Here is a 24,337-nt window from a genome sequence, read left to right on the forward strand (position 1 = left end):
CTCTATGCACACGCGTGTAATACTGATCTTAACCAATCTGCAGCTAATATTTCTGAATGGCTCACGAAAGCAAGCGACACATACGCCCCACTGAAAAACTGAAGACTCTGCGCCAATCCGATGCTCACAGGTGGTTCTTTCCTGACCTTAGGGCAAAAAAACTAATTGTTCGTCAAAAGGAGCGTGAGTGGAGAAGGAACTATGACTCTCTCGGAAAGACCGACTATGTAGCTGCAAGTTCTGCATACATGAAGGCCATTTTTCTAGCAAAATCAGAATTTTTCTCTAATGCAATTGAAATGTCCAATAATAAATCAAAGGACATTTTTTCCATCGTGGATAAGCTTTCGAATCCTGCAAACTCAGCCCAAACTTAAAGCTACACAAGATTTTTGAAATGCCCTCAACCAGTACTTCCTGGACAAAATTACACTTATTAAGTCTAGTATCCCAGTTACCTCTCCTGCCCCTCCTGATTTCACTTACATTCCCAGCAAACCTTTCCTTGATCACTTCCCCCTTTTGGACGCTCCGTCCTTCCTTGCTCTCATGGCTAGAATCAAGTCGGGCTCCCCACGAGATTGCTGCCCCCCTCATGTCTTAAAAAATGTAATTACTGCCTCTCCTTCTCCCATACTGGGTCTTCTTAACTCCTCTCTGACTCAAGGGGCGGTACCCAACTCATTTAAGGAGGCAGTGGTGATGCCCCTGCAAAAAAAATCAGGCGTGGAATTCACTGTTTTATCGAACTACAGGCCAATCTCTCTGCTGCCATATCTGGCCTAAGTATTGGAAGCCCACGTGACATCTCATCTTTCCAGCTTTATTGAACAGTTCGACATCTTGGACTCTACACAAGCCGGATTTCGTCCGGCTCATTCAACTGAAGCGGTCATTACAGCAGTCCTGGACTCCTTACGCCATAATGCAGACTTGGGCCTTCCTCAGGCCCTGGTCTTGCTCGATCTGTCGGCTGCGTTTGACACGGTCGACCATGACATCCTTCTCGAACGGGTGAGACTAGCCGGCATCCGCGGCCCTGCGCACGACTGGATTAGGTCCTTTCTTTGTGACCGCTCGCTATCAGTCGGCCTGCCGCCTTTCTTATCCTCTAAACTTTACTCCACCTATGGGGTCCCCCAGGGCTCTTCTTTATCACCCATCTTGTTTAACATTTATATGCTTCCCTTGCTTCGCTCCCTAAAAACTTTTAAAGTCACTACTTTTAATTACGCGGACGATCTGCAACTCACTTTCACTATAGATTACTCCCCAGAATCTGTCCATCAATTTCAGTCCACCATGCTCTTTATATGCCAGTGGATGGACAGCAACCAATTGAAACTGAATCCCGAGAAGACAGAACTGGTTCTTTTTGGCAAAAGTAAGCTCCTTTGGGGACCACATTATTGGCCTCCCAATCTGGGCCTTCCCCCGAATCCATCCAGCTCTGTCAAAAGCCTAGGGGTACTTATTGATGAAGAATTATCACTAAAACCTCAAGTCAATTCAGTGGTATCATCTTGTTTCTTCCAGCTCCGGAAAATAAAGAAGATCAACCCGATGCTTACCCAGCCCGCTTTGACCCAGGTTGTGATGGCCTTGGTGCTGTCACACCTAGACTACGCCAACGCCATCTACCTGGGCCTTCCGGCTGCCCTTAGTAAACGCCTTCAGATGGCTCAAAATCAGGCAGCCAGACTCATTTATCGTCTCAAGCACTGGCAATCTGCAAGACCGTTGTTGAAGCAACTCCATTGGCTTCCTATTACACAGCGCACACTCTTTAAAGCTGCTTGCATGACGTTTAAGTCCCTTAATGCATGCAGCCCCAAATTCATTCAAGAACTCTTGCCCAAGTATACTCCTTCGCGCAACCTGCGTTCTGCATCACAAATTCTCTTGACCGTTCCTCGTTATAAATTCCAACGCAAGGGAGGACGCAGGTTTGCAACGCTTGCTACTAAACTGTGGAACTCCCTCACCTTAGGAATCCGTTCCTGTGTCACTCTTCTTCAGTTTAGGCGACTACTCAAGACATGGCTGTTTGCCCATGCATTGGATTAGTCCTCCCTCAGCCTTGAGTGGTAGTTTCCCAGAGTATATCGGTTAGCGCCATGAAACTCTCGGGTGAACGTGCACTGTATAAATTCTTGATAAGATAAGATAAGATTGCATCATTCCCTCAGGAGGTGGAAGTCTGATATCCCACCTTTCTAACGGATTGCCCCTCTCTCTGCAATTGGGCTCCTCTCCTCAGCTGTCACCCATATCCCCCTCTCAGCTCAGCATTCTCGAAACCATCTTACTGATGAGACTGCGCGAACCTTGCTTTGCGGCTTTAAAGCCCGCTCCTAGTGAGAGTGATTTGATTATTTCAATGTTTCATGGTTTCTTGATTTCCCGGCTCCCGTCTTGGAGCCATTGCTCGTCTTTCCCTATTCTTGTTATCGGATGCTTGCCTTAATTCGGTTCTGTGCAGAATCCATGCCTGGTATTCCAGAGTTCCTTGTTCTATTTGCTTCCCACCAACCATTGCTCCTCATGTTCTCCTTTTCTAGTTTGCTGGTTATGTCTTGTGTCTCCAAATAGCTAGTTAGGTTGGTCTGCTCTGGTCTTCCTGCAGTCGGTCGTGCTTACCCCATTCCCGGTTCCTTCGACTCCAATTCTGCCTTTCCTAGTCCTTGTTTCTGCATCATGTATCATTCCCCAGAAGAGTGTCCTGCCCTTCCCTCTGCCCTGCCTGTGGATTCTGTTCCTTGGTTCTGTTGTCTTTTCTTGTGTTTGTGCTCTAGTCTTAGTTTGTGTTACCGCAGGGTGCCAGGGAGCGCTGAGGCTTGGTGACTCGCACACAGAGCTTCATTTCCGGCTCTTCTCCCTCAGGAGCGGTGGGGCGGCTCTCACAACTCTGAAAATAGCTGCTTCTTGCCTTGTTGTGACCTCCTTTCAGTTCCAAACACATCATTTCCCAGGGAGCATGCAAACTATCATTCATGGTGGGTTGTCTATTGTTCTTCTGTTCAGTACGCGCCTACTGCCTCTCCATTGTTTAATGTACTGAATATGGGCTGTGTTTCGAATTTTACCTTCTAAAGACATTCTCCAGTTTCTGTCCAGAAATCAGGCCCCAGGGCACTCTCACCTGATCAAGCACAGCTTCTTTCCTGTCCTTCTCCTTTCAGTTTCCAGGTAGTCTTTTCTATATGTTAACCCCCCCCCCCCCCCCCCCCCTGCCCCCTCCCCAACACGAATATCCTTGCCCCTGCAGAAAGCAAGCTTTCCCTTTGGTTCTTTACGTCTTTTTTTTTTAATGAAATTGTAGTAATACTTGGTAAATTGCCTTATGTTTTTTTTCTATGTCTGTACTTTTATGATATATTTATCGAATAAGGTATTACAACAACTTTGGTTCTTTACGTCTTGGTCTCAGCAGGGGTACAGTCACCCAAATGCCAAAATGTGCAAATTGTTAACCACTCGAAGCCTGCTCGACATCTTAGCATGACACAAACAGATCAAAAACTACTGAGTGGATTTACAGCTAAAAAAAGAGCCTCTAAGTAAAATTCTATCCTCATGCCAAGTCTGGTAGAATTCCATTCAGTAGTTGTTGTTGCAAGACAGCGAAAATCCTCATGGGACTGAACAATAGGAAATGTTATTTTTAGAGCACTCCAAAAAACAATTAATTTCCCCTTGACTGGTCTGAATATTTGCAGAGGGGGATGCGAGTCAGGAGGCTGTCACATTTATGGAAGGTTCATCACACTTTCATTAGAGGGCCATGAACTCTGGGACACAGTGAGAGTGCAGAAACACAAAATCAATGCAATGAAAGCTGTGACCTCAAGAGCAGCAACACAATATTCACAAACCTCATTTTGTTTCCCTGCAATAAAAGATACTATGTCAAAATGGAGGATAACAATGTTTCACCATAAACTGGCTACTTTGTATACTTCTGTACTGGTTAATGCTAGTCTCACTAGAGGTTTGAAGAAATGTCAAGTTATTAGCAAACTAAAAAAACTATTTTCTAAACCAGGAGTCTCCAACCTTTTCTGTAGTGAGAGCTACTTCTGGTTACTTAAAAGCACCCGGAACTACTGCCTAATGTATGGGTGTTAGATAAGGGTACATAAGTGCAAGTAACTTAAGCACCACCCCCTCGAGTTTCCCAGTTCTGCTTCAGTGAGCATAGGGCATTAATGTCACAGAGATCTAAAGCAATTCTAACTTGTGGGTCCCCAAGGACCAGGTGTGTCCCTTGTTTATGAATCATACAAGAGGTAAACATTTATTTGAGTCTTGTGCGCTCATTTTCAGTAATACATAAAATGATGCTGTTCTCACTTTGAGGGGAAACAACCATTACAACGCAACTTTTACAACGCACTACCATTACAACGAAACTTTTGCAACGTAACATCCATTACATCGCATGCCATTACCACGCAACCATTACAACGCATGACACTACAACGCATACCACTACAACGCATGTCATTACAACGCATACTATTACAACGCATAACATTACAACGCATAGTACCCTTACACTATCCAACACTTACCCTACTGTTGCACCCCCCTGGAGTTAGAATAGTAATTTTTACCCCTACACTATCCAACACTTACCCTATTGTTGCACCCCCCTGGAGTTGGAATAGTAATTTTTACCCCTACACTATCCAACACTTTCCCTACTGTTGCACCCCCTGGAGTTAAAATAGTACTTTTTACCCTTACACTATCCAACACTTACCCTACTGTTGCACCCCCTGGAGTTAGAATAGTAATTTTTACCCCTACACTATCCAACACTTACCCTACTGTTGCACCCCCCTGGAGTTAGAATAGTAATTTTTACCCCTACACTATCCAATACTTACCATACATGCAATGTAATGTTATGCGTTGTAATGGTATGCGTTGTAAAGGTTGTATGCGTTGTAATGGAATGCGTTGTAAAGGTAGTTTTTAAAAATTTGTTGTAATGGCATGCGTTGTAATGGAATGCGTTGTAATGGATGTTACGTTGTAAAAAATGTGTTGTAAAGGTATGCGTTGTAAAAGTATGCGTTGTAACGTCATACATCCCATTTTGAGAGTTAGCGCACCAAGGATCAGTAGCAATAATACATTTTGTGCGGCTTATGCAAACTTTATAGATATCTAAATAAAAACACCAGCACACTGTACAGCTGTTAGACAATAATGACATATGAAAAGATAGCTTTTAGGTGCTAGGCACTCGTTAGACTAAGGATGAAAGAAAAGAAGAAAGACAGAAATAAAGCAATGAAGATTAGGAGAGGAAGAAAGGAAGGAGAGGAATAAATAAAAGGGAAGTAGAGGGAGAAAGGAAAGGAAATGAGTGGGGGAAAATAGAAACAAAGGAAGCAAAAGACAATGACAGAAGCAAGTACAGAGAGGAAGAACAAATTAGAGGGAGAAGGAAAGGAAGAAAGCGATGAAATGAAAATGTTTCGCTATTTTGGCTGTGCACTGTTTCATGTAAAGTTAGCATTCGCTGCACCATTTTGTGTTTAGTCGCCATTTTGAATCATTGTCTCCTGGTAAAGCAGGTGGTGGAAAGTTTAATTTCTCCAAGGTTAGGTCTTACTCTGCTAATGAATTAACGGTCTTATTAGCGCATACCTTTCGCACTAGAACGAGGTTTTCTCCCACTAGTCTAGCGGCAGGCTCGGCCAGGATGACCGTGGCTAAGAGATACCGTGTGCCTGGCCTCAGGATCGAGACTCATCTTACTGTACTTCTTTGAGTTACCCGCACCGGCTCTGAAGGTTCCATTAGGGGCGGGTCTTTCATGGTGCTGACAATGTACATAATGTATCGCTATGTTTGCTGAAGTCAGCCCTCTCTGCAGCACCCCTAAGCGACTGGGCAGACGGGGCGCCACTCGGGTTTATCTGAATGAATATATACTTGGTTTGTATTCCCAACTGTCTGACCGATTCTTCATTTGTATGGAAGGCTGAGAGGTGGTCGCAAGGGACCCGGGAGGCCCTAATCGGGTCACTTCCTTCAGAAGAGAGAATGCCAGTGAAAGAGAAAACAATGCAAAAAGAGAAAAGAGTTAAGTGGGGTGAGCGAGAGAAAGGAAGGGATAGAGAAAGGTGGGGTGAGAGCATGAGGAAGTGAAGGAGAAAGACGAGAGAATAAAAGAAAAAAGGAGAAGGAAGAAAACAAAAGAAATAAACAAAAACAGCCAGAATGAGAGAGAAAAAGACATGACAGAAGATAGAATAAAAAAAGATCGAGAAAAAAAGGAAAGGAGCGAAAAAATAAGAAAGATAATCTAAGGGAAGGAGAAAAAATAGTACAACAAAGAAACTGATGAAAAAGTGAAGGTTGAAGCAGAAAGGTAGAAAAAGTAACACTGCACAAGAGCAAATAAGAAAGAAAACAGACTGCAGGAAAGAAAAAAGAAGAGCAACTAGATTACAAGTCGAAAAGGAAAGAGGTAGAAAAAAAGTAAAACAAGAATAAAAAAAACAGAAAGTGAAAGAAAAACCGAATAGGTGCACAAGCAGGTAAAAAAGGACGAAGTGAAAGTGGGGAAGAAAAAAGAAAGTAAAGAAAGGCGAGAAATGGAAAATAGGAGAAAAGGAAAGAAATGTGAACAAAAGGCAACAGAAAAGTTAAAACAAAAGACAGAAAGAAAAACAAAGACAAATAAGAGAAGTTGAAAATGAAAGAAGAAGAAATGAGAAAAAGTGGTAGATACAAGAACAAAGAATGGGGAGTGAACTGAAGCAAAAAAAAAGTAAGAACTTACGAAACATAGACAGATGGACAGAAAAAAGGAGAACAAGAAACAAAGCAGTGAAAGAAGGAAACAAAGAAGTAGTAAAAGTAAGAAAATTAAAGAATAGAGAAACAAAAGAAAAAGCAAGAATTTTTCAGGAGTGTGTGAACTACATGGTCCTACATTTTCAGGCTCCCTGGCAGCAGAGCGGTGCACTCTGTTTTAAAGTGCTGCCCTAGCATTTGGGCCCCTGCATATTGTCATATCAGTTGACAGTCAAGTATCACGTGTAAGCTACTCAGAAGGAGCCTTTGAGCTACTGGTAACTCATGTTTGACCTGTTGGAGACCCCTGTTCTACCCCATATTCACGGAATCACTGACCTTGCAATTGATCATTTAAATAGATATGCATGAATATATATTAAAATAAATCCTAGTCAGTAAGTGCAGGCTGCATCACAAAGCATGTGCTGGTCTGAGGGAAGGCCCAGGAAATAGCACAGTCGCAAAAAGGAGATGGACACTACTTTCAGGCAGAAACCTGATTGAGGCAGGCTTAAAATGTCACAACACACACTGATGTGCCTGGGTGACTGCAGCTAGGCTTGGCAGGGCCAGTCTCCAACCTTTCCCAAGGTACATATGTGCACCCCAGAGCTGTCCTAATTGAAGTCTACAGGTTTCGGCACCAAGCATGGCCCCGCCTGGCCAGTTTCTTTCACTCAGGTGATCCTTATTCAGAGACTTACTCTGTGTCTCAAAGTGGAGGCCCCCACACAATACAGAGAAGAAAAGGCTCTTACCATGGGTCAAAATGATCTCAGACGAGCACGGCAGTGGCAGTACTGAGCATGCACAAGGTGAGAAGACACTACTTGGCAGATGGTTCCAATTTGTATGCTCTCCCAATGGATGATATGCCCTACAGAAATGTACTGAAGTTACCCAGAAGAACTCACATCTGAAGTCCCTTAGCCCCATTCAAAACTCCACTCGAATCATTGAGAGCATATTATTGGTGGCTTGTTGCATCATGGTGGCACATCTCGCGTAACAGCTCCGCGATCTCTCTCTCTTCATCACATTTCCACTAGGGATATGGAAGGCGAATCGCTCCTAGCTGCTTATCCTGCTGTCCCAGGCACGGTGGATCGACTGGGTCGGCACAGTGTAGAGAAGCCGCTGTACGACATCAGCGAAGGGATTGTGCAAGGTTCTGTGAATGCTGTGTGAGCTTTGTGTACTATTCAATGAATGACTCATTTTAGATGTGTAGCTATTTACCTACTTTGTATTTATCCCAGAATGTACTCAAGTGTATTTCTTTGCATACACCAACAGCAGCCTTCTTCATCAGAGCTCAATAGCCCAGGTGAGGGAGCCACCTGGATCTCAACAGTGCATTATTTAGGCACGCCAGAGGGTTCCCTAAGCGAACAGAACAATATTGTGCTCAAGAATATTTACAGAGGAGCTTGGGAGTTTTGTGGCAGATGCATCTCTCAGGAAGCCCAAAAATGAATTAAAATACAGCTTGCAGGGAGGTGGATTGCGCAGTGTCTGCCAAAGGCGGGACTCACCGTTATCCAGCTTGTTGTAGATATGCTTCGGAAGCTCTGGAGTGGACTCCACATTGGGTGGGTAAACGTAGAGTGCCTGGCTATGCGGCCCACTGGTCTCCCTTAGGTCCATGGCCTCTTTGCAGACGCTCAAGATGTTGCGACGGAAATCCTGCACTTCGGGATCCTTCACCAGCTCAAACTCACAAATTGGCATACCGATGGCAAATCCTGGAAGGAGAGCAACAAATGGAAGGACTGATGAGAAACTGTGTGTTGATTGAGTATAAATGAGAGAGATGGAGACAATTAACAGATATAGCAGGCAGGGGAGGTCAGATGTCCTGGAAGGATGGACGCAGTCAGGATGAATTACTAGAAAACTAATCCAATCATGCAGAGGTACCAGAAAGCACAGACTTGCATAGCAATGGCAACTGACTGACACTGACCTAAAGACAGAATCCAGAAGGACATATTGCAGAGGGAGAGACACAGTCAGAAAGATGAACAACGTAAAAGAAGAAATTAACTATTATTCAACCCCCTTCTTCCTAGGGACTCACCGATCCCCCTGTTGAGAATCTTCTCTTCACGATTGCCCACGGGCTCGATCACCTTCAGGATAGGCTGGAATAGCCGAAGGTCACACAAGCGCCTTGCTTCATCATAGAATTCCTCCCGTTCTGCTTCTTGCGTGACCCCCACAAAGATGTACGAAGAGTCGTCCTACCGAAGGTGAGAAAAAATATACCACTGCACCATCATGGCTGAATGCAGATGTGCGAAAGGCCGGACTGCCAAGCTCATAGTACAGTTAGATGACGAAAAACTTCATGTAGACTCATCACAAGCGCGATTTATCATGAAACACAAAAGATCATCGAAGGCCAATCTGCTAAAAATACCTGCTTTCAGATTGGCAACGAAGAGAGGAAAATCACTCACAGCGTTAGGCTCAAACGCATGGAACAAACTTCCCCTACAGCTTCGCCAGATTGCATCTGAGTTTCATCCTACAAACCTGGATTTTCAGCGCATCTGACCTTCTCTGCAAAACTCTGATCTGAGGTCCCTCTCAGACAATTAGCAGTCAACCAGTTTTTGAGATCCCATCCCTGGTTTCCATTTAGCGCCATGATGCTCCTTGGAGTGACAGTTTGCGCTCTACAAATGGACTATTACATTACATTACGAAATAACCTATGCAATTATGTGGATACCATTTTTATTATTTATCCCCGCCTGATGCATGGGTCATGCAGAAGACTGTAAACTGTGCCCCTCTGACAGGTAAGCTCCTGCCTGCTTTACTCACCTGGCTCATTATACCTAGCAAGAGTTCAACCTTCTCAACTGCCTGGGGAAGCTGCTCGGTGTCACGTGTATGTGGCCACCAACATGAAATAGTGATTGTCTGAACTCTTTATGGTTAATAAGGCCATGTATTGTGGGTACCAATGGCCTGGGTACGTAAAGGCAGATTGCAAACAGTGGATGCAAATTTCACACCGACTGTTTGCGACCGCCCTGTCTTTTTACGGCATGGCCTGCGTAGCCTAAAAGGTAGGTCACAAATGCTCTTTCAGAGAGAGACACCAATAGTAATTATGCAGTTTGATGTTTGAGACCCTCTGTGATTGGTTGTTAACTGGGGTGGCGGCCTCAAGTGATAGCAAACCACAATCGCAGCATTCACATTCTCAAATGAAAAACTCTGTTTCCCTTAATTCAGCCCATAACTCATGACTCTTAAAGGGATAGTTTCTGCTCTTACAAATAAATCCCATTTAGGAAGCCATAGGAAAGGAGCAGGTAGTGGCCAACTGGAGCATTGTCAGCTGTCCCAGAGGGACACCTTCCCCTAAGCAAATACCCCCCACCTTTAAAGTCAGTATCTCATAAAAGATACACTAATGCAACTGTGGTCACAAGCAGTTGATGCATGCTGTGAGAAGTTGGCCTGGTATATGATGTTCACGATTCTAGTGAACACCTTGCACCAGTCCAAACAACCCTTATGGTGATGGTTGTAAGTCAACCTTATAGACCAGCTATCCTAGTGGCAGCGTGGACAGAACAGTCTTAGGCTAAAATACTCTTGAGGGCGTGTAAAGCCAGCTGTTTTACCATATGTAACCCCTTGAATATCAAATGAAAGGACACCACACAGGATATATATAAAATATATATGCATTTATTTACTAACACACTCCTCTGAACTCTTTATGAGGTCAGAGGCAAAAGCACATAACAAGTTACTCTTAGAAATACTTTAAATAGCACAATTTACAATCAGGCCCTAGGGGTGCGTAAAACCATATACTAAGTAAGTGGTATAAGGACCACGACTCAGGAAAAGGAAAGGCCTAGGGCCTAGAGGATCGCTGGGGCTACACTATCTGACCCTTAGGTTAGGAGTAGGAGGCCCACAGGCGGCGCGTGCAGTTTCTTTACACAGATGCGAGAGTCAATGTTAAGTCAATGGGAACTTAGAGTTTAGTAAAAGAAGGATTTAGGACACTTCCAGTCCAGCTAAAAGGAAACAACTAAAAACCTAGACACTTGGATAGTCAATTCCCTTGGGAGCACCGAAGTACTCACGTTACCTCACCCACAGGAAGCGGGTGCATAGGTGTGAAGATGTGTCGGGTTTCGCCGTTGAAGTCTATGGAGCCTGTGAAGAAAGATGCTGCAGGCGACCAGGAGGAAGATGTCCGGGTGGATCCAAGGGTGGATCGAGGATAAAGAAGACCTGAAAGCAGAGGAGACAGAGTCTGGGTCACTAGCCAGTGACCGAGTGGAACCAGGAAGGAACCAGACGACGTAGAGGAGCAATCAGGTGCTGTCGTGAAGCTTGTCTCTTCAGCCAAGCGGACCAGGAGGCGTCGAGGACGACCAGATACTGGAGAGGAGCTGTCCCACAAAGGTTCTCGCAGATGGAGAGGTCGACCGCCGGAGTGGAGTCAACAAGCCTTTGCAAAGGCAACCCACGCAGGATACAAAGAAGGCTTCTGATGCAGACCAGCAAGGTCTGAGGTGCCTCACCTTTGCAGGGAGGCAAGGGCCAGTCTGGAGCAACCAGACCAGTGAGTTGGTTTCAAAGGATTGTCGTCACAGAGGCTACTAGCCAACGGGCCAGCAACCGGACAACGCGTCGAGCAGAACACAAGCAGAAGAGCCCCACGCAGAACTCGTGGAGTGTGGAGGGCTGATCTTCTGTGCAGGTGGAGCTCGGATTCGGGGCTTCTCAATCCCCAGTGCACAGCTTCGAGGATACCTCAGAAGCTGCACAGTTAGCAAGTCGTGGACTTTTCAAGATGGCCGGTCCCATGTGTCTCGTCGCCTCCACGGATCTCAGCTATGCTGCAGACGTGAAGAGAGGGTCAGAGAGGTCTGGAAGTCTGGGTCTTGTCAGGCTCTGCGCTCGGGTCCTGGCGGGAGCGTCGACAAAGCAAGCGGTTGATTTGCTGGATGGTGCCTGGTTGCCCAGGCTGGTCACTCCTTGGCCACAAGGGAGATTCTTCAGTCTTCAGCTTCAGCAGAATGTCGAAGGTCCAGAGTTTCATTCAAGTTTCAGTTCAGGATCAAATCTAAAGTCTAGGGACACAGCTCCTACCTTTATACAGCTAAAAGGGGCTGGATTCGTTCCTAGGTCCCTCCTATGGGTGGGACCAGGAAGGGGGGTGGTTACATCCCCTTTCCTTTGTCCAGTTTCGCACCAGAGCTGGGGCTGGAGTGCCCCAGCAACCGGTTTGAACTGGGGTATGCATGAAGCACCTAGTGTGCCTCAGGCAGTGTCTCAATCTATTCAGCCCTCCCTGTCCCAATACACAAAGTCGTGTCTGGGGTGGTGCTCGCACCTCTCCAGGCAGGAAACCTATTGTCCAAACCTCCGTGACTGGAAGGACTCCCAGCAGCAGGAGTTCAGACTTGTGTCTGTGGCAGCAGCGTCCATTTTGTGACGCTGGGGCTCTGGTTAACTTTAACCGGGATAGTCAGCAACAACATGTCTTCTCCCTCTAGAAGGGTGGAATGCTACCCCCGTCGCCAGAATTCGCGAGGGGGTAGTATTCCAAAGCATATGACACCTTACACGACATGTTTAGATAAAGCCAAACCAAAGTTAGCATTCAACTGCGAGAATTATAATGCACTTAAGAGTATATGGTATGGCGATATCATAGAACAGCTATAAGGACATGGTTCCGAAAGCTGCAGACAGGCTCAGCTCATGCTAGAGCACCATCTCACATAAAATCAAGCACTCTGCCTCCAGGATTGTTACGGCCTGCCATAGGAGTGACTTATAGGTTACTGTGTGTCAATATATAAGGGTAGATATAGGAATACTATACCTAAGCAAGGGGTGATTACACGACCTTGCCCCAGCTGAGTGATCAGCCAGTTGTGTCAGTTTGAGTGGCCAGCCAGGGGTGGCATAATACATGCTGCAGCCCCTGGTAGGCCTTGGTTACACCTATGCCATGAGTACCTAAGGTACACTTCTACAGGGGCTGATAAGGTGAGCCAATTCCCAATTGTGGATGTACCTAGAGTACATGGTGTGAATTTAGAGAGAGTGCATCTGGGCTGTGGGTCTGATTAGCAGGTCCACAGCCACATCTAAGTCGAAAACCAGTAAAGCAAAAGCAAAAAGTGGGGGTGACCATAGGAAGCAGACCCTACTCTCCTACACATGCCACTGCACATCACAATTAGGAGGGGACTTCCTTTTCATGTCCTCTCCAGAATGAGTCGCAGGAACCGCTTTTGCGAGTCAGAAAAATCTTTCCCAATCGGAAAAGGGGTTTTGTACATCAAAAAATAGGCTTTTGCAATCACAATACCAATAATTTGTGAATGGCTCGCTTTGTAACCCAAAATCCATGAGTGCAGGAGGCCCTTGAGGTAATGATTTTTCATACTGACTTCTGGTTGAGTTTCATCAATATTGGATGAGACCTGTACAATTGCTGCATCTTTTTTGCACAAAACTCACCTACATGCTACCTTTGCAAAGTGAGTAATGTTAACGCTTATCTAGGGCTATCTTGAGTCCAGAGGAATGGCACCTCAAACCCAACTTTAAGGGGAAAAAAAGTAACAAACTGGTCCACACAGGACAGTAATGTGTCTACCAGAGTAAAGGGGTTTGAATAACTCTGTTTGTCACACTAGTTTGAAATGATTTCTGGAAATCATTAGCCCCTTGCTGCCCGACCATTCCCCTGAGGATGGGCCAGAGGGTTTACCACCGACACGCGTATCAGAAGTGTCAGGAAGTGGAATTCAGTTGCAAACAGTTTCATCCCTCTGATGTCCACACGTGGTCACTCTTTGGCCAGGAATACATTGTTTCTCACCAAGAAAAAGAGAGTCCTTCTGTGTGGGGGTCGTGGGGTTATCACCAGGGGCCCGGGACATCCTTTGTCACATACATGCAGACCTTGTGAGTCTCAAGATGTATTTGTTTCCCAACTTTCTCTATTTCAATATTGAAGGGTTTCATGCAAACCAATGTTCTAGTATGTCGTACGGTAATGTTAGTTCAGCAAAATAACATTCTCAAGATGGTTTCCCACTATCTGAGTATTGTTCAAGATTCACATGAGATCACAAAGCTATCTGTCGAGAGATGCCAACACCGGTTTCCACCACAGGTCTATCTGTCGAGGGATGCTAACACCGGCTTCCACCACTGTTCTATCTGTTGAGGGATGCCAACACCGGCTTCCACCACAGTTCTGTCTGTCGAGGGATGCCAACACCAGCTCCCACCACTGTTCGGTCTGTTGAGGGATGCCAACACAGGTTTCCACCACTGTTCTATCTGTCGAGGGATGCCAACACCGGCTTCCACCACAGTTCTATCTGTCGAGGGATGCCAACACCGGCTTCCACCACTGTTCTATCTGTCGAGGGATGCCAACACCGGCTTCCAGTACAGTTCTATCTGTCGAGGGATGCCAACACCGGCTTCCCCCACTGTTCTATCAGTTGAGGGATGCCAACACCGGCTTCCACCACAGTTCTATCAGTTGAGGGATGCCAACACCGGCTTCCACCACAGTTCTATCAGTTGAGGGATGCCAACACCGGCTTCCACCACAGTTCTATCTGTCGAGGGATGCCAACGCCGGTTTCCACCACAGTTCTATCTGTTGAGAGATGCCAACACCGGTTTCCACCACAGTTCTATCTGTCGAGGGATGCCAACACCGGCTTCCACTACAGTTCTATCTGTCGAGGGATGCCAACACCGGCTTCCACCACTGTTCTATCTGTTGAGGGATGCCAACACCGGCTTCCACCACAGTTCTGTCTGTCGAGGGATGCCAACACCAGCTTCCACCACAGTTCTATTTGTCGAGGGATGCCAACACTGGCTTCCACCACAGTTCTGTCTGTCGAGGGATGCCAACACCGGCTGCCACCACTGTTCTATCTGTCGAGGGATGCCAACACCGGCTTCCACCACTGTTCTATCTGTTGAGGAATGCCAACACCGGCTTCCACCACAGTTCTATTTGTTGAGGGATGCCAACCCTGGTTTCCACCGCAGTTTTGAGTACAGAGTTGCTTCAGACTGACAGCAGCTTGAAGAGTAGAGCCTACATGCTGGACAAACTGAGATTATTCGGGTTCAAGCCCAAATAATATAGAGTCTCCTAAACCTTTAACCTTTTAGATATAAAAAAAGAAGAAACAGTCAAGGAATTTACTCTTCCTCTTTTCACAGTGGCCCTATGCTTATGGCAGCGCCCCTAGCTCCAGTCACCAAGCAGGGACACAGTGAATGAATTTGGAGATCATGGTCTTGTTCCTGCTTACATGAGTATCTGATACACAAATGGCGAGAGCATCAAAATCGCAGCTACAAATATGGATATCCACACTCCAGCACCTTTCCATATCTAGGCGGACTGTCACATCCGACTGCCAGTTTCTAAACCCTGACTGTTGGACTTGGCCTTTTCCCCCCAAAATTTTTCGCTTTTGACCCCCTAACTTGAATGTCTCCCCCATGGGATTAAACCTGTATAGGCCATGAGTGGTGTGAGACACCTTGTGAAAATGTAATTACCTGACATAATGTGAGCACTTGTAAAATCCCCCATTTTAAAACTGCACCCCCATTTTGGAAATGTACCTGACTGAAATGTATTGTTTTTAAAATGGATGCCATGGCCATGGGTTTTGCCACTGGACTGACATAGGTCAGCAGTCTAGATTATATTACCCAGCTACCCCTAGTTTTGGAGGGAAAGCCTGGCACCCAGGGTGCTCACCCCCTCCCCTAGAACCAGTTTAGGCTAGATGTGCCAACATTCTAGAAGGTCCTGGCATTGCCTGGGAGGAGGGTATAAAGAGGGTGAAGTGTCACCAGAGAGTCAGTCAGCGCTGGGACAAAGAAGAGAGGGGACCTGCTGTGAGGTGCTACCGCCACATGGACCTGTGAGCTGGGCCCTGCACCCCTAGAACCCCCCCCCTGCTGTCCCCATGGGCCTGTAAAAAGTTCAATCGGGTCTAGGACAATCGATATTTGCCCGGCGGTATTGCCTCTGTGACCCTCTAGTTATTAAATCAAATGAAGAGGCAGGCGCTGGAGACTGGAAAGCAGGAAACAAGGTTTTTTATTCTCTCCGGAGGAGAACACAACGAAACGGACAGAAGGTATCGTTCTGAGGTGCTCTAACTGTATTCCTGAGGCCTGGCCTCTTATACACACATTTATGACTTTATTGTAGATTACACATACATGTTAAAGCTTTGATGTACGGAAAAGACATTCTCGGAACTCCCCTTTGGGCCCGTTCCCATACACATTTACAGTTGAAGTCCCCACCCTAGTCACAACAGGTGATGAGCATCGCGCAGCTGGATAATCCGCCGATTCACGGAATGTGGGGGGTTTGATCGGGTCTCATGGGGTGGGGGCTTTGATCAACCCGGGGATTCTTTGATGGGGGAAGCTTTCTATTGTACGGGGAGGGGCAAGGATGGTATCGGCAGAGCTGGGTGTCGGCTTGGGAACGGGGAGGACAAAACGGGCACACGGGGAAAAAGGGGGTTTGCATCTAAGGGCCGGAGATCATGAAAGGAAAGCAGGGAGGTGTCGCGCTGGGAACAGGATGAGGGCCTGGGGCAGAGCAGCGCCGAAGAGGGGTTTATGACTCAAGGCAGGTGCAAGCAGGGGGTGGTCAGCGTGCAGGCTTAGCGAAGGCAAAGGGCTATGTCAGGGGCCAGCGGCATGCAAAAGGGTTTGTTCTGATCGGGGCATCTTAAAATGGCGGGCGCGCACGACAAAAGTGTGGCATCAGGGGAAGAGGCAAGATGGCGCAGATAATGTTCACCAAAACGTACTAATTTTCAACAGTCCTCCCTTTAACATATTCAAGACATCTTGCTGGTTCATTTTCTACTCGGGTCTATTGTGGTGGGCATGAGAAGGAAAACGGTAGGAACCCTAGATGAAAAAATTGTAAACAATACATTTTGAGATTTCTAGTTTTTAGGAGGTGGGCCTATTTGATAAACTTTGATAAACTTGTTCAGCAGGAAGGTCATAGGAATGTAATACAAAAAACGGTTCTGTAGCGAGCAGCAAGTACACATCATAACGTGAACTGGCAGGTTATTACATATTTCAGATTCGGATTGGAGCAGGATCAATACAATGGCGGCTGGGAGAGAAATGAGGCATAGCAAAAACGGTGATTGTGGATGTCAAATGTTCGAAGTTTTACGAGTTCTCATTGTTCTTTGTGGTCTTTCGTTGGCGCTGTTGAGCACCGGCGGTGGAGCTACGAGTCCAGCTCTGTTCTAAGTTCTGCGTTGCAGGGCACGACCCTTTCCTCGCGTTTCTGGTCGGTAAGGTCCTTTTCGCCCTGTGTCCTTTGAGGTGATTGTCAGAAAGTTCCGATGGAAGAAGAGCGTTCAAAACAGTCCATAGGGTAGGTCAGAGGAAAAAGGGGGATGGAGCAAGGCCAAATTGGGAACAAACTAGGGGAACGAGAGACTTCAAATAGGCGGGCGTGTGACAGAATTCAGAGAGCGGGGACTTGTCGACAGGCACTGGACGTCGAGCAGGGGCATCAGGTCGACCCTTTCTTTTCATGCTGTCGAAAACAGTGCCTCGTCCTGCAGCTCTTTTCTGTCGTGGTCTCGCCTTGGCTAATGTCGCAGGTGTTCCTTAGTCTGCAGTCAGGCCTCGTGCTCCCACATCCGGTCCTTCTCTCCTCCAACAGCAGTACCCTTAAACAAGTTTGAAAAGACAGTCTTTAGAAAATTTGCAGATGGAGATAATCAAAAAAGTCTATTTCTCTCCCAGCTCCAGGCAAAGAATGAAAATGCTCGTTCTCACAACTGGCATATGAAATGACCGGTGACGGGCCTGTTGGATTTACTTATGACTTTCCTTCATAATTAGTTCACGACAGTTCATCTGATGGTGACCCACCTTCGTGAGACGAACCTGGCGAAGATATGCTGTTCTCTAGAGTTTTACATTTACAAAGGGTACTGTGAGTCATCAACATGGTACTACACAGGTATTTTGCTGAGAGACGAACATGACTAAAACATCTCCTTTCTATAGATGCATCCTGCTTTTAAACTACTACGGGGTTCATTTCGGTTATTTCTTTACCTTGGGCTAATCTGTTAACCTTGTAAAACATCATTCTGGATCCTACGTAACCTTTTACAGCCCGATTACTTAATCAGGAAGGACAGGGGTTTTATGGGAAACAACCAGGGACATATACAGGGGAGGTAACGGGGGTGATCATTTTTCTGGTTTGGGTACTTCGACCATTCGGGGAGGGGAGGGTCGCGTATTCTGAGGTCCTTGTTTTATACCATAGGAGCCGTTTTGACATGTAGTTCCCTTATTTCGGGTCAGATTAGGGAACCTCTGTCGTCTTACCTGTCCTTTCCCTTACGGCCCCACCTGGGTTCATTGACTTCTAGCGGAAAAGGAGAGGTAACGACGCGGTCTCAGGGTGATTGTATTAAAGACAAGTTTTTGTGCAAATACTGACGGTATTTGAAGCCAATTAGGTGGGGTGCTAGGGGTGGCAGTCTGCCAATTTCGGGGCTAACCACTCGGAAGAGTGGGAGTGCAGAAATAGAGAGAGAGAGAGTGAGAGAGAGAGAGAGAGAGAGAGAGTGAGAGAGAGAGAGAGAGAGAGAGAGGGAGAGAGAGAGAGAGAGAGAGAGAGAGAGAGAGAGAGAGAGAGAGAGAGAGTGAGAGTGCAACGGCAGGCTAAATAGTACACGTGCAACAGAGAGGGTGGCAGTGTATTCAAGAAAGGCTATTTAGTGCATTACACAGTAAAGGGCATTCGCGGGTCTGCGTTAGGATCTTGTAATCATGCAGTTTGAGCATTAGACAGGGTAGAGGGGACGCGCCTTGAGAAGAAGGAAAGAAGAAAGGAGGTACCATTTTGTCGCACTTCTCGCATTCTCGGTCCTTCGACCAGTTGGGTCGACGCCTCAGTCACACACACACATTCCCTCATAGTTTCGCATCATACGTGACATGGGTTCATTCGTCCGGTCTGGTTTAAGGGTGATCACTTTGTATCAGGGTTGTGCTAATTTTTCGGGTTTGTTCGGTACGTGAGTAGTCTGCAGGCATGCTTAGACGCCACCTTGCGGCGCTAGTCCGTTTCGTGCATTAGACATGGCAAGGTTTCGGATCTTCGCCACACCTCGGCTGTAATCTCTGATGTAACCTGCAGAGGGAGGAAAAAAGGGGGGGGGGGTGGGAGACAGCATTCGCGCACATTCAAATACATGGATTCATAAGTCCTTTACTTACCTCTTACTCGTCTTTCCTCCTCGGGGCAGGGTCCCTGGGGATATGGTTTCTGGAGTCGAGGGGGGGGTAGTGTGTTCATATAGGTCGTGTGCGGGGAAACGTAAAAAGGAAACCAGAGGTGCCTAGTGCGAGGTATCTAGTCAAAAGGATGTATCTCACTATCGGGGTCCTTAAACCTCTTTCAACGCTGTGGCGTTCTAAGGTTCTTCGGTTCCTGGGCCCCTGATACTTTGGAACGTGGTACTTTATAATATTTACATTATTTTATTTCTCCCTCCTTTTACATTCCCTCATTTACACCGTTCGTTTTACCCATCCTTGGAAGTCAAGGTCTTCCTCTACGCGAGAGTTCATGGGTCAGTTGCGTACTTTGAAGGCGGAGTGTCGTGTTGTTGATCCGATCCGTCCTCCAGGGCTGGGTAACCATCTTCCTTTAACCTTAAAGAGAGAGCAGAGTAGGGTGCACAGAAAAAAACTTTCCCACCGATCCCACATTTTTTTTAAAATAAAGCATGCAATACCCGTCCATAGTTTCAAAGACTTTATTTTGCAAAATCATTTCAGCATATGGATTATGAGGGTGCGGTCGTATTTGGCCGGTCGTGGCAATGGCTAAAGTGCATACAGTGGGGGGTTTCGCTTGCAGCAATAAAAACATCGGAAAGTTTTACTTGTTCATTTGTAAGTAACTAAAACGTCTATTAATTGGTTGGGGGTTCGGGGGCATTTATTTTCCTATATGCATACCGTACGTGAGCGTCGTAAATGAGGTTTACATCAGTTATAAAAATATAATACATTGTACATTTGTAATCAACATTTGTAACGGGGATCCTTTCATACTGTTCGTCGTGTGAGTTCTCCTTGTCTTTTCTAGCCAAGTGTACAAAGGATCATATAAAATCTCAGAACATCAAGTTTATATTAGTGCGAAGGAACACCACGAGGTGTTCGTAAGTTCCGATTGATACCAGCGCCATTTTGGGCGGGGCCGGCACAGTCCGGAAGCAGCATCAGGGGGAAATGTTTCCATTACTGGCAGTTTGGACCAGAGTCCTTTTCGGCAGTTCTAGAATTCACGCTAACAGAAGGTGTGGCAATGTCATGTTTGTTTCGTTGGTGATCAAGGCAGCCGTCCCTTACCGGAAACCTGCAAAGGCCGAAGGTTCCGCCGGGGACCTTTGTATGATCTTCAAGGCTGCGGAGATGCTGTCGGAGATGGGGGCTCGTGCTCCATGGGACAAATGTTCGAGTTATATGGCTGGCCAAAGTTACTCTAGTGGCCGGGGCCCGCCTTCCAGCGGATCCAGACGCCATTTTGAGGCCCTACAGGGGCCACTCTCGTCGAGTTTGCAAGAATGGAAGAGATCCTTCGGAGTGAAAGGAAGAGGTCCCTGTTTTGTGTAAGCGGGACGTTCAGCTGGGGTGCAGCTGTGATGCCCCCACCTGGGGGGGCGAGGGAGACTCGTTCACATCGTCTCCTTCTCCCGGTGCACTCCATGCCGCTCCTTTTCATCGCCCCGCATGAAGGTCTCTCCACATCCGGTGTTCCCCAAGTGCCACCATTGTACGTTCGGTGCTGCGCAAGTACTGGGGTGCCACCATTGTACGTTCGGTGCTGTGGAAGTATTGGCACCATCGCCTGACTGGGGGTGTTCGGCGTCGGGCCGGGGGCTGGGAAACCTCCTATCGGTGGAGGTGGGAGAGGCTCGTCCGCGTCGCCTCTCCCTCCCAGCCCAACTTGGACAAATTGTTGTGGAGGTACGTGCAGGACATCCCGCCGTCCAGGACTGCTGCGGCTGTGACGGAAGAGAAAAGGAAGAGGTGCCTCGTTCTCCTCTGGACATGTGGCGGGACTACCTTAGTCTTTCCAGGCCCGTTGCGGCCGGCCAAGGAGACATGTGGCGGGACTACCTGCAAATGCCCAGGCTGCGGGCTCCTGCCTCTCCTCCGGCTCCCCCATACGTTAAGATTTCCTGACCAAGAGTTGGCGGCCGGGCTCGCCTTATATGGGTTGCCGTTGGTTGGGCGTAGCCGTAACCCTGCCCTACTTTGGAAGGTTCCAGAATGGGGGGGGGCGAATGTTCTGTTTGACTTTCATTTTCTACAGTTTATCGTTATTATTCCTTGTTTGTTGTGTTAAATTAAAAGTTCAAGTTCATTAATGGTCTACGGATTTTGTTTTACCATTTCTTTCTTTCCAGGTTGCTTTTATGCTAAGTTTCTGCTAACAGAGGTCGAGTAACACGGAAACACGTGTAGAGGGATGACGCAGTTTTGTACATTACATACACACAAACTCAGACGGGGGACAGTACAAGTACGACATACAAAGACCCAAGACAAATATAAAAACAGTTATTGGTCATAATTATCTCTTTCCGTCTGTGAATTTTAAACGAGGCTGGGTTCCCGTCTTGACATTGCCCGACCTAGGAGAACTTGAGCATGCCGCTGAGATTTTCCTGGCGAAATCTGTGCCATCGGGCATAATCAAACGTGGTAGTTCTGTCTGGTCTGTCTATGTAAGTCGGGTTCTTCTTTGTCTCGCGCCTTTTCTCGTACTGTCGGTCTGTCGTTCTTGTCGGCCCTTTGCCTTTACTCACGCTCAGTAGAGTCGGGCATTGGGCTTTCCAGTGTCCGACATACCTACAAAAAGCGCATTGGTCTGACCCTAAGTCTGGTCGTCCTTTGCATAGTGTCGGGGGATAAGTTGTGGGTAGCGGTGTCCTGGGGTTGTCCTGTCGGTATATTTCTCTACTTGGTTTGTCCTCGTCTTTTCTCTGTCGTTTCGTAGCCTCTCTGCGCCACATACCGAGACTGTCGAGCATAATTGGCGTTGTCTTATTATTTCGAAGGGCTATTTCTAACGTTTCTATTTTATCAAGGTCAAAGGATCCTGCCAGTGGCCACTGTTTGTCTTGACTCTCTTCGGTATACCTGTGCCATAATTTATTATAAGCTATGGTGACTAACCCATAGTTTATGAACATGTCCTTATTAGGGGTGCCTTCTAGTGGAGCTATATGGTCCACCTCTAACACCCGGTCCGGGCTAAACAGGCTATTTATCAGTGGGGAGAAGACAGACATGACGGCTCGTAACGAGGGACTAAAAAGTCAGCACTGCCTATCTTATCACTAGGTGCAAAGACTAGACAGAATATTTCTATTCTACGTTGTTTGCAGGCAGTGAATACCTCATGGACCGAAAAAAAACCAAAAGACCGATAAATAACAATGGGGAGAATGAGTAGGTCCGCAAAGATCTGCGTTACCTACCCTTTTCACTATCTGCAAAAAGGGTGGTCACTTCCCTGTTTGCAGACAGGGAATCTCCAGGAAACAATATTTTTGCGAACAACAGTTCAGTTTCAAGCAATTATTAAGTGGGGGAGAAAGAAAACAAGCACGGCTGCTACCCTACCTATCCTCCACTGCTTGCAAAGAGAGAGAGCCTGTTGTTTCTCCGTTTGCAGACAGTGAATCTCCAAAATAAAAAAAATAAAAATAAAACGAGCAATACTAGTATTTTTGAACAATCAAGCAATCAAACAAATTTTTTCGCAACTTGTCGTGGCAACACGACCTTACCCGGACCATGTGGACAGTTTCTTGTCTTCCGAATCCAGCGCCCGATCGTCCTCTTTTTCTCGTATTTCTCACGGCACTCCTGATGGTTCCCAGTCAGGACCGTAGATCACTCGAGAGAGGTCTGTTCGGAACTAGTGAAGTTCGGATGATCGGCTGCCAGACGAGGGTCTATTGGGCAAGAGCTCTCCCGATCGTTGCAGTCGTTCACTCTGTCGTCGGGACCTCTCCCACTGGATCCACGAGTCGCTGATGGGCCCCACGCTTGGGACGCCAATTGTAAAAAGTTCAATCGGGTCTAGGACAATCGATATTTGCCCGGCGGTATTGCCTCTGTGACCCTCTAGTTATTAAATCAAATGAAGAGGCAGGCGCTGGAGACTGGAAAGCAGGAAACAAGGTTTTTTTATTCTCTCCGGAGGAGAACACAACGAAACGGACAGAAGGTATCGTTCTGAGGTGCTCTAACTGTATTCCTGAGGCCTGGCCTCTTATACACACATTTATGACTTTATTGTAGATTACACATACATGTTAAAGCTTTGATGTACGGAAAAGACATTCTCGGAACTCCCCTTTGGGCCCGTTCCCATACACATTTACAGTTGAAGTCCCCACCCTAGTCACAACAGGTGATGAGCATCGCGCAGCTGGATAATCCGCCGATTCACGGAATGTGGGGGGTTTGATCGGGTCTCATGGGGTGGGGGCTTTGATCAACCCGGGGATTCTTTGATGGGGGAAGCTTTCTATTGTACGGGGAGGGGCAAGGATGGTATCGGCAGAGCTGGGTGTCGGCTTGGGAACGGGGAGGACAAAACGGGCACACGGGGAAAAAGGGGGTTTGCATCTAAGGGCCGGAGATCATGAAAGGAAAGCAGGGAGGTGTCGCGCTGGGAACAGGATGAGGGCCTGGGGCAGAGCAGCGCCGAAGAGGGGTTTATGACTCAAGGCAGGTGCAAGCAGGGGGTGGTCAGCGTGCAGGCTTAGCGAAGGCAAAGGGCTATGTCAGGGGCCAGCGGCATGCAAAAGGGTTTGTTCTGATCGGGGCATCTTAAAATGGCGGGCGCGCACGACAAAAGTGTGGCATCAGGGGAAGAGGCAAGATGGCGCAGATAATGTTCACCAAAACGTACTAATTTTCAACAGGCCCCTGACAAGGGAGGGCCCCTATCCAGGTCACTGACGCTGTTTGACCGGGTATCGTGCCAGCGCTGTGTGAAGAAGCGCCCAGGAGGTGAGGAGTGTGCCCCTGAGGAACTGCTGTGGGACTGTCTGCCCCTTTGAAGCACCATGGGGAAGATCGTGCCCCCAAAAGAAATGCTGCTGGCTGAGGTGCTGTGAGGCCCTGTGAAAGCGCTGGGCCCTGGGACTGTTGTGGCCCCCTAGTGCTGTAAAGCCTATCTGACAAGCGCTATAACTGCGAAGCGCTGAGGAAGTGCTAGATTCCTGCCCCCTCTGCGTAGTCTGAGGAAGGAGCTGAGGTTGTGGGCAGAGGGAGGAGCAGTGCGCTGTGAATAGCGCCGTTTTCGCTGTTTTCTGAGGAGACTGGCAGCCTGTGAATAGCGCTGTTGTGGAGGCGCGCT

The 24,337-nt window shown here is 47.2% G+C and overlaps 1 protein-coding gene across 3 annotated transcripts in view; it reads right to left on the reverse strand.

Annotated features, from left to right (window-relative positions):
- Window positions 1–24,337, reverse strand: part of LOC144799602 (phosphatidylinositol 4,5-bisphosphate 3-kinase catalytic subunit alpha isoform-like) — a 308,439-nt gene that overhangs the window by 165,438 nt on the left and 118,664 nt on the right. For all 3 annotated transcript variants that reach the window (XM_078671001.1, XM_078670999.1, XM_078671000.1), the window contains exons 3-4: window positions 8,900–9,062; window positions 8,355–8,564 (exon numbers count right to left, since the gene is read on the reverse strand). In XM_078671001.1, the coding sequence (XP_078527127.1) occupies window positions 8,355–8,564; window positions 8,900–9,062 (373 nt within the window). The remainder of the gene's footprint in view (window positions 1–8,354; window positions 8,565–8,899; window positions 9,063–24,337) is intronic.

Source organism: Lissotriton helveticus, chromosome 12 (assembly GCF_964261635.1).
Source record: "Lissotriton helveticus chromosome 12, aLisHel1.1, whole genome shotgun sequence".
NCBI classification, from domain to species: Eukaryota; Metazoa; Chordata; class Amphibia; order Caudata; family Salamandridae; genus Lissotriton; species Lissotriton helveticus.